General features: G+C 39.9%; 1 protein-coding gene across 2 annotated transcripts; it reads right to left on the reverse strand.

Annotated features, from left to right (window-relative positions):
* Positions 1-1,987: 1,987 nt before the first annotated feature.
* On the reverse strand, positions 1,988-9,569 carry LOC133901442 (probable chromatin-remodeling complex ATPase chain). Of its 2 annotated transcripts, XM_062342815.1 has the most exons (25): positions 9,113-9,569; positions 8,525-8,647; positions 8,279-8,382; positions 7,929-8,041; positions 7,265-7,362; positions 6,965-7,144; positions 6,667-6,888; positions 6,392-6,526; positions 6,025-6,307; positions 5,851-5,924; positions 5,496-5,716; positions 5,320-5,407; positions 5,140-5,233; positions 4,858-5,046; positions 4,744-4,775; positions 4,567-4,643; positions 4,400-4,489; positions 4,244-4,313; positions 4,006-4,048; positions 3,863-3,921; positions 3,585-3,750; positions 3,054-3,232; positions 2,764-2,979; positions 2,508-2,618; positions 1,988-2,333 (listed from the first exon to the last, which is right to left on the reverse strand). In XM_062342815.1, exons 1-25 carry the CDS (start codon positions 9,437-9,439, stop codon positions 2,313-2,315), a joined length of 3,315 nt encoding a protein of 1,104 aa, XP_062198799.1. In that variant the 5' UTR covers positions 9,440-9,569; the 3' UTR covers positions 1,988-2,312. The 2 variants fall into 2 exon arrangements, with proteins under 2 accessions (XP_062198799.1, XP_062198803.1); XM_062342819.1 differs by lacking the exons at positions 8,525-8,647; positions 9,113-9,569 and having other exon boundaries at positions 7,929-8,057; positions 8,279-8,383.
* Positions 9,570-10,442: the final 873 nt, after the last annotated feature.

Genomic DNA, 10,442 nt, shown 5'->3' on the forward strand with positions numbered 1-10,442 from the left:
TTTAAGGATCGGTGACGTCCTAAAACGGAGGTGAATTAGGATATTTAAAATTATCTAGCTCCAAAAACTTCACAAGATAAACCTATATCAATTTCTATCTAAATGTGTTCTATGTTTATATAGTGTGTCTAATCTACCGTTCAAGAGATTTGCAACCTACTCTTGGAAGGTAAATTGCAAGTATCTAAATGCGATAACGTAAATAAGGTAGAGAGAGCAAACTTGTCACAATAAATTTTTACCCCGTGGTATCGATGACATGAATACCACCCCTAGTATATGTTGGAGCTCCACCAAGGATACGCTTCCGGTCCCTAAGACTCTTCTGGTAACGGCTCTTGAGCCACCAAGCTACAAAGTCGAGATCTCACCACTAGCCTCTTTTCTGGTCACTTGTCGTCGTCTTCACTTCGAAGCTTAGCCACCAAGGCAAAGGTCTTCGCGTCCCCATACAAACATCTTGTTGCCACTCCATACCAACTCGGAGGGTCAACAAGCATGAGCCACCAAGAAGACTCCAAGGTACTGACGTACCACTCGGTACACTCTAGGATCACTCCTTATCCACTATCTAGGAAGTAACACCTAGCAACAACTCTCTCTAGGCATATTATCGCTCATCACTCTCTAATCTTATGCTCAATTGCCTTGGATGATCACTTTTAGCACTTTGGTGACTTATATGTCTTCACTATTGTATACGAGCTTTCTCTGGACACTCACACGTTCAAATGACCGAGTGGGGTGGTATTTATAACCTCAACTTCGTGGACTAGCTATAGCCCCAACAGCTCAACTTTAGTGTATACGCGAGGTGATCCGGTGTAAACATATTGCACTCACCATAACATACGGTATACACCTTTCTAAAACTAGCTGTTGGAACCCCAAAACTAATGTGAACACCAGATGTTCAGGCATGTTCACTAGCTTTACCGACGGACTATCCAACGTGTACACTTGAGGCAAACCGCGCTACTTCTCTCTGCGCAAAATACTCCGACGTGTTCAACCACGCCAAACTAGACTTTGGCATCTCCGGCGTGCATAGCTAAAGTCACCGAATCATCCGAAGTGTAGTTCTTTAGTCTTCAACAGTTACCATCCTCTCTGCAACAAATGCTCCGGCGTGCACAGCATCAAGTGTTGGACCATCCAACATGTGTCTTCTTTGAACTTCAACTCTAGAATACTCTGGCGTGCACATCTTCATATCGTCGGATCATCCAGCGTATTCAAAACAGCCAGACAGAAATACTCCGGACCTTCCAGCGTTAATAAACTTCCAGGGACCTATCCAATTCAGGTGATCTTTGTTCCGGCTATGGTGACTTCTTTATGTATTACATCTATGAGATCTATTAAAATATATTCTTAATAAATATATTAGTCTCATTGATTATATTAATATTAATCCTAAAATCACATAAATATCCTAATAAGATCATGTTTCCTACACGGTGAGAGGTCAAATTTTATGGTTAAGTTAAAGATGGTTAGAATCTTGAGGTTAATACCTATTGATTTGCGACTCAGCTCATAACTCAGATTGACCAGTTTCTTTTACCGGTAAGGCTAGCTCAGATTGACCAGTTTCTTTGACCGGTAAGGCTAAGATGAGACGTCGTGACAGCCTTCGACCAAAGAACCCTTTCTCATTAGCCATGCGTCTATTCACGTGCCTTTTTTCACCAAGCGGTCTCTATCTACTTTCCTGCTTCAGGGCTTTTCCAAATAATGCGGTAGTTCCCAGCAAACAAAATAGGCAGTAACTATTAGTTCCATTTCATTTACTTGTCAATTTTAACCTTAATCGACTCAACTTGACCATTATTTTTTTTAAGCAACATAAAAGCCAATCCGCAAGGAAAGCAAACTGGATACCACGTTGCGTGAGGGCTGTCGATTGATTTGTCTTACCATAGGGCAGGAAAACAAACGTTAAGCCCACAAACATGGCAGCAGAGGCACAACCTTCTCAATCGGCTCCGCAAAAGCTGTTGACGGCTATGTATTAGCTACATTTAACTTCGGTCCGAAAGTTCAACACCACCGATTCTAATACAACACCAGCTGACCGGGGCAGCCATCAAAGACCCCATGGCATACATATATCACTTCGTTTACTGAATGAACTAACCTACGTCATTGAACAAATTATACTACAATGTAGAGAGCCTGCGTTTGAGTTCCTGAGCTCATGGGGAGAAGAGGATTTGAGCCCTACATAGAACAGGATTGATGGATTGAGGACACTGCATTTTTTCAGCTCCCAGCAGGGTCCAAAAGGGATCAGGCCGCAAACATCGCATTCACCCTCGTTTACGCCTTCCCTGAAAAATATTTACAACTGGTGAGCATCAGAATATACATTCCATGGCTGGAAAACTGCAACAATCAGAAATGGTGTCGAAGCATTATTGTTTCGAAGTGGTAACTTGAAACAATTCTAGTAAAGATCATTGATAGATTATCAGCTCAGAATACATTACTTGACGATGACTTACCGAGCCCACGTAATCATCCATAAGGGACTGCCGTCGCCTCTTGAGCGAATTGGATGGAGTTGTCTCACCCTCTGAATTCCTTACTGCTGCTCGTTTTGTTGGAGTCATGTTCTATCAAAAAGAAAAATTCAAGATCAGATCAGAGGAAATAATACCACAATTAGTACTACTTGCAAGCCATGCATATAAAGCAAGGATAGAGAATGCAGAGCTGCAGAACAATGAAAGTGATGATGAAAGAAAGTTTAGAAATTACCTTAGCGAGCCTTTTCTCTTTCCTTGCCTGCCTTTCTTGCTCATCATATTCTTGATTCTCCTTCTCAACAAGTCGGATAAGGGTGTCGCAACGCCTAGCCAACTCTTGGGTAGTTCTGGACTTCACAAACCAATCGAATCGGAACAAGGGAGACATGCGAAAGGCAGCTTTCAGTTCATCCCAGTTTCCATAGCCAAGTTTGTGCACCATGCAAAGCTGGAACATAGCAACAGCTTATTAACCATGCCATATACTAAAATATGCATATAAAATAAAGTGGTAGAACATACCATGAAACGGTCACATTCTTCATTGTAGAACTTCCCTTTATTCTGGCCATACTGAATTTTCAATTCTAACCATGGGTTCTTGTAGCGGTCCAACTTTTTCCCAATGGCTCTCATAATCTCATCCTTACGGGATATCCTTGCTTCTCCCCTTTCAATGTTTTTGATAATTCTATCATAATCTGGTTGGACAAGGATCAAACCATAAAGTCAGTCAGCATGAACAGTCTACATTTCCCGATTCACCAGTCGCTTGAAGAATAATGAAACCCTACCATTCGTAAATATATGTGTTAGACATTGATCTCCAATATGCAAAACTTCAACCGTTACTTTTTATATGAAAATGGTTGTGATAATTGTAACATTATTAAATTGTGTTTTGACAACAGATTCAATTACACCATTTCCACATGACCAATCTGAATAGTTCTTATCAAATTAGTGGTCAAAATTAGAGTTGTGAACTGCACAGTTTTGTAAAACATCAAATATTTACAGAGAGTAATCATATATATCGAGTTTCAGCCGTACCACTCAGTTCCTTATATCTCTCCTTGAACACTTTAGCATAACGTTGAACTTCCTCTTCTGTCTTCCCCTCCATTTCAGAGGCTATACTTTTGATGTCATTGCGACCATATTTCTCACATGCACGAATAAATGTGTTGAAGTCTCTCCTCGTCCATGATGCAAAACCCTGATATATGTACCATTGAAAACAGAAACAAAGAGATAACCATGTAAATAAAGCAAGCAGATAGGTAAAAACAAGAAAATGATGATTTTGGTGTATTGTATGTCATCTTAACCTCTTCTAATAACTGCTCCTTCTCTTCTTGCTCCTCTGCAGTCAAAGGCTCCAACTGATCTGAGGATTGCATAAGAATTATATAGTTAGCATGATCCACCTGGATACTGCAATGCAACTTAGAAAACTATGAGTTGGTAATACCTTCATCTTCGCCATCAATGGTATCTTTCTTCTGGTTTGCTTGCTGCATTAAATTTTCTAATGTTAAGCACCCAGATTACCAATAACAATTGCAAAACAATCAATTGGGTAATGAAGTAACTGGAAGTTCATGTCCAATGGAATGGATCACAGGCACAAAGTGAAGCAAAAGTTAAGCTAACTAGTTTCTTAACATCCAGCTGAAATTGCAAAAAGAACAATCAATCTGAGAAATTACCATAAGGTACAGGACTTCCTTTTCATACAATTCGTTTAGCCTTTGGTTGTTGAAGAACTGAAAATCATGCCTGACATGCACAAGCCAAAGATGAGCTGGCAATAACATGCAATAAGGGGTAATCACCGAAAAAATTTCAGAAAACCAGAAATTTACAAGTGTGGCATTCTTGGAATCCGTGGTTCCCTAGGCTTTGCTGGTGCACCTTGGCGAAGTGCTTGCTTAAAGTACTCAGACTCAGAGTAGCTACAATAACAAGTTAAAATTATGTCAATAAAGTATTAGACAAAGTATACCACGACTCAATAAAAAATGTGCCATACTTTCTCTTCCTTTCTCTTCTTGGTGGCTCGATCCAGTTATCACTAACAAGTTTCTTGAAATCAACCTTGTTTTCATCCTTCAAGCAATCAAGAAAGAAGATTCAGTTGGTGGTAGTTAAGACACTTCAAATAAAACTTTCAATTTACAGCACATAAATTAGATGAGTTGATTATTACCTTCTCGTCATCAAAATCATACAATTCAGCAGCTGCATCAGAGAAAGCAGGTTAGACAGATAAACAAAGACAAACACGGATAGAGGGTGGCAACAAGACAGAAGGGGCACATACTATCATCCATTTTAAATTTGATGGCATCCTCAGTGAATTTTTTCATTTTCGCATCAAGCTCTGCTGTTGTCTCTTCTCCTTTAGCTATAATACGGTCAATGTCCTCATCAGTTATGGTGCTGTCCTTTGAACTGAACACCATTTCAGCACCAAATCTCACCATTTGCAGAAGGTCATCCTTATTGACAGCTGAAAAAAAAGTCAATGTGATCAGAATAATCCATACCCTACTACCAAAGAAAATGCTTCAACAAATAGCAATGACAAGTATCAAAACCCTACTTTTCTGCTCTGCCAATCGTCCTTGTTGAATAACCAAAGCATCCAATGCAAGCTTCTTGTATGCTCTCTCAATCACTTTTTCTTCAATAGTATACTGTAATTTTGTTTGCAACATTTTCCTGTCAGATAACAATACAAATTTTGGTACTACAATAAATAATCAATCTAGAATTAACAAACCTCAGTGCAAAAACGGAAAACTTGAACTTCTTTCTTTTGCCCTATCCTATGTGCACGGTCTTGAGCTTGCAGATCAGCTTGTGGATTCCTGAAGGCACATTAAATGTACCAGAGATGTAAGAATATCTTTGAGGGTAAGCAACAAAATATAATTTTATCATAACAAAGCAGCATACCAATCACTGTCATAGAGAACCACAACATCAGCAGTGGCCAGGTTGATACCAAGGCCACCTGCCCTGGTTGAAAGCAAGAAAACAAACTTCTCACTTCCTGGTTTGTTGAAAGCATCAATGGATGCATCACGATCTTCTCCACCTGTATTTCCATCAATTCGGCAATACTGATATCCTTTGTACATAAGATAATCTTCCAATATATCCAAAAGCCTGGTCATCTGCAGGATGGTGATACACGTCAAACAAAGCGAAATTTGGGGAAACAAGCTAAGTGGGGCCATGATATCTACTAATATGCAATGTCTAAACTCTAGATGCCATTCAAATTTGCATGGCAGTGGAAAATAATCACCTGTGAAAAAATAAGCACTCTGGAGTCACGTTCCTTTAGCTTGGGCAGCAATTTATCCAACAGAACCATTTTTCCTAAGTAAATATCCAAAGAATTGTCAATAAGCAGCCACACAAGTTAGGTTGGGAAACAAATTGTAGTTGTGCCAAAACAAAATCAGTATTAATACCATACCTGCATTCTCAATCAAATGTTCACCAGTTGTGTAAGGCGGACCAGGTTCTGCACCTTGGAATAAATATGGATGGTTGCAACACTTGCGCAACTGCATGGCGATGTTAAGCAATCGCTTGCGCTCACCACCAGCATTAATAACCTCTAAATCTTTCTGCAGTAGAGCACGATAGTACTGCTTTTGCATCTGAGACATTCCAACTTTAAGTATGGTTTCCTTCTTTGGAGGTAAACCCTTTTCGACGTCAGATTTAAGCCTCCGAAGAAGAAATGGACGAAGAACCTTCATAAGATATGCAAGCATGGATTATATAGGGTCAATTTTAACATACTGACATTGGTTGATCATGAGTATTATATCCCCCACCTTATGAAGCTGCTGAACCACCTCATGTTGATCATTTTCCCCGGAAATTTGAAACCATTCATCAAAGGTCTCAGCAGAGCTGAATATTTCAGGCAGCAAGAAGTTGAGGAGAGACCAAAGCTCATGGAGATTATTCTGCCATGTACCAAATCAGACGACAACACGATTGAACCAAAAAGGAATATCAAGCAACACAAATACTCTCGTGGTGGTTACAGTCCAAGTTCAGAATGCATGCATTACACACAGAAACAGGACTGCCAAGGGAAACCAACCTGGAGCGGAGTGCCTGTGATGAGGAGACGATAATTAGTGTTGTAAAGCCTCATAGTTTTCGACAGAAGAGAATTCTCATTTTTTATCCGGTGAGCTTCATCGATAATAATGTAGCGCCAACTGAAACGCCTCAATGCAGTTTTTTCTTTGATTGCCATTTCAAAACTAGTCACGCACACATCAAATTTTCCTGGCTGTAGTAAATTTTCCCTTATATGGTTCTGACAAAACAGAATTTGAGAAGATAAGTCTCAGTAGAAGTTACAGCAATGATTAAAGGATAGACTTGAGACTAACCCTCTCTTCTGGATTTCCCAAGAACTTCACAGCACGTATAATAGGGCAAAAACGTTGGATTTCCTTAATCCAATTGCCTAGAGTGGACTTCGGTGCAACAACCATGTGAGGACCAGTTATGCCTCTGAATTCATGCAGATAGCCCAGCAGTGAAATAGTTTGAAGAGTTTTCCCAAGGCCCTGAATAATAAAACAGCATATCATCCCAAGTCAAATATAACCACACTGATAACAAAGAGATTAAGAAGATCTTAGTCATTTTGGCAATTTGGCTTATTGAGATTAGCACATCTAGCATACCATCTCATCAGCCAATATCCCATTGATACCATTCTCATACAACCGTATGAGCCAATTAAGTCCAGCTAGTTGGTAATCTCGCATTTTTCCCTTTATGCCTGCAAAGCAAAAGAATTTAACCATTTAAAATTCTCCGTATGATAGAAATACTGAGATATAAAACCCTAGAAAATTAAGGGTTATGAGAATGCAACCAGAATAAACCGATTCCATTTAGATAAGGAAAAGAGTCAGCCCACTTTCTAGGAAATAAAAAAGTATTGGCATCAATAGATGTTCCACCTTACAGAGAAGAATCAATATAAGCAAATGCACCACTTATTTGTGGAGACATTGGTAATCAGACAACAAGGTCCACATTCGTTTAAGGTGACTGATCTTTGTTTACTTGCATGCAAAAATATAGTTATTAACAATCAGTTGCGGGATATCATTGATTCAGTTCACACCTCATCAGAATACAGTATTCAGTTATTCACTTCCAAAGTTGATGTCATATTTCATTTACTGCCCTATAAACAGCATAAAAGTATTTTTATTACAACAAAGAAAAAGATCCATCTACCTAGCAAGAAAAGAAGTGTTTCTTCATATCACATTAAGTTGGTAATTAACGCAAGGAAACTAGAATATGAAAAAATACTGTCATCAACAAAAGGTTTACATGAAGGCTGCGAAAGCAAACGTGTTCCGCCTGCACCAGCAAGGGCGTCCTCCTCTTCTTTGAGGTATTCTTCATCTTCCTCTTCTTCTGTCATCTTTGATGCATGACGTCCCCTACAGATTGACTCACCTTACCAACAAATAAATCACAGAACATTGAAGAAGAGACGGACAGGAATTGAACTAAATGGAACTAAGTCCATGAAAGTGGTCATGATCAAAATTTGGTACATGCTTAATGATAAATTCAAAAGTGTCATGCCGATCAAAGGTGACAGCAACTTCCACTAGTCTTCCGAGATGAACATGCGTGGTAAAGTATTATAATGCCACTAACAAAACTAATATTACCTCCCACGTGGCTTTTTCTCTTTTGATTGACTTCCTTTTGCAAAGTGAGCAAATATTTCAGTCTGCTGCAGAAGATATTTCAGTCGTCCTTTCCCTTTATTGTTCTGTCAAAAAATGGCCAGAACGACAATGAGAACATAATATACACATCAGCATCAAATGAAAAAGGAAATACAGTATGTGTGCATGGTTAATCCTGTACAATTGGAATTTGTATACAGGGACTCCTTTCAAAAGGGCACATACCATGTCAGCATTAATGGCAGCATTCTGGGTATCCAATATCTCTTGGATTTTCTGCTTCTTCATCTTCTGAAGTTCTTTCAACCTGGCTTTTTCACGCTTTCCAACTCCTGCTGAATGTTCAGTCTGCAACAAAAAACAGTTAAGTGCAAAGGAATGCAAAATTTTAACCTAACTATTCTTTTTAATTTGCCCAACAGTACACGTGATGCAGGAAAACTGCTGCATTGTAGAACAAGATTACAACCATCTGTTCCCTCGAAACTATCTTTAGATTATTGAAGTGGGACCAAGGCAAACATCTTACCAAAAATGATACCATAGCTGAAACTATCTTTAGATTATTAAAGCGGGACCAAGGCAAACATATTATCAAAAATGATACCATAGCTACGTGAAAAACTAAATTTAAAGCATTAGCTACAGTAGAAAAGCAAACCAAAGATTTCACCAAGCACACAGAAGGATCTAGGTAAGCAATGCAACGGTCGCGGGGCAGATTAATCCGAAACTATAAGGACAATTTTTCGACGATTAATCTATCCCCGAAAAACCCGATTCGACCACCCAAACCCTAAGCGCCCCGCTCACATCGTCACCATCGTCGTTGTCCCCCGCGACGGCCTCGTCGTCCTCAGTGGACTGGGACTCGTCGTCGCCCTCCCCGGCGGCGGCGGCACCGGCGTCCTCCTCGTCGTCGGCGCCCGTGCCGGTGGTGACTGCCTCGATCTCCTCCTCGTCGACCTCCTCCTCCTCCTGTCCCTCCCCATCGCCTTCCCCCGCGGGCGGCGCCGCCTCCTCCTCGTCCTCCTCGCCAGATCCGGACCCGTCAGCCTCGGACTGGTCCTCCTGATCATCCTCCTCCTCGGCGGAGGACGAGATCTCGTCGTCGTCGTCGTACTTCACCGGCTTCGCCATTGGGGCGGTGGCGGGAGGGAGGCTAGGGTTAGGTTTTGGGGAGGCGGAGGCGATTTGGGTTTTCGAATGCGGAATGGGGTTCGAAGCGTCTGATCGAACCAGAGGCGGTGGGGATTCCAAGAGTGAGCGATTTGGGGGGAAGGGTAGGGAGCGGCTTATTTATACCTGGAGGCTTGTTTGCAGTTTAGGCCGTCTAGTCTTGCGTATTTTCCTTCAACATACGAGAACAGAATTATACTATTGTTTGGATAACAAAAGGAATAATGCCCTTTTGATTGTTTGAAGATTGTATTGTTGTATTCTACAACCACAGAGTTATAAGATGAAATCTAATTACTTCACAATTCACTATCATGTTTTGGTACGTAACAGTTTTGGCAACCTTCTCTTAAGAATAAAAGAATATCGATATGAAGTATCAAAATTTGAGAGTCAGACTTCAATTTTTTAGTTAAAGAATTCAAAAGATCTATGCTAAATACAAAGCTAAATGTTGAAGATAAAACTTGCAAGTATAACTTTGAATACATGGGTGCCCCATATACAAATTTCTTTAAAGGATGTTTTGACTTAGCTACACATACTATCCGGTCTTACATCTTGCAAATTCGTGCGAAAAGTGGCAATCCAGAAGTCAAGATTGATTTGGCCATTGCCTATTCATAATTTTATAAAAAGTAAATTTTGTAAACTACATTACGACCGTCAAAACTATCATAAATTATTTTTTTTCTCCTATTTTATAAAACCAAACTTATTTTACATTGTTTTATCACAAAACTACACTTTTCTCCTCCTATTTTACAAAACCACATGTATTTTGTATCCCTTTATCACAAAACTACAATTATATTATTGTGAACAGATCTGACAAGATAAGCTCAGTGCATACGTACAAACTTCAGCCTTCACCGTTTAGTGACATGTCCGACTACATTATGTCCCAATTACTTACCAAGTTAATAGATCATATGTGGTCTTTATGCTCCTTCTCTTGGAAACT

This window comes from Phragmites australis, chromosome 2 (assembly GCF_958298935.1).
Source record: "Phragmites australis chromosome 2, lpPhrAust1.1, whole genome shotgun sequence".
Taxonomy (NCBI): domain Eukaryota; kingdom Viridiplantae; phylum Streptophyta; class Magnoliopsida; order Poales; family Poaceae; genus Phragmites; species Phragmites australis.

Coding starts and splice junctions, on each gene's coding strand:
- LOC133901442 (XM_062342815.1), bottom strand. CDS start 9,439: ATGGCGAAGCCGGTGAAGTACGACGACGACGACGAGATCTCGTCCTCC. Junction 7,145..7,264: donor GGATATTGGCTGATGAGATG/GTATGCTAGATG, acceptor TTTATTATTCAG/GGCCTTGGGAAAACTCTTCA. Junction 3,751..3,862: donor AGGAGCAGTTATTAGAAGAG/GTTAAGATGACA, acceptor TACATATATCAG/GGTTTTGCATCATGGACGAG.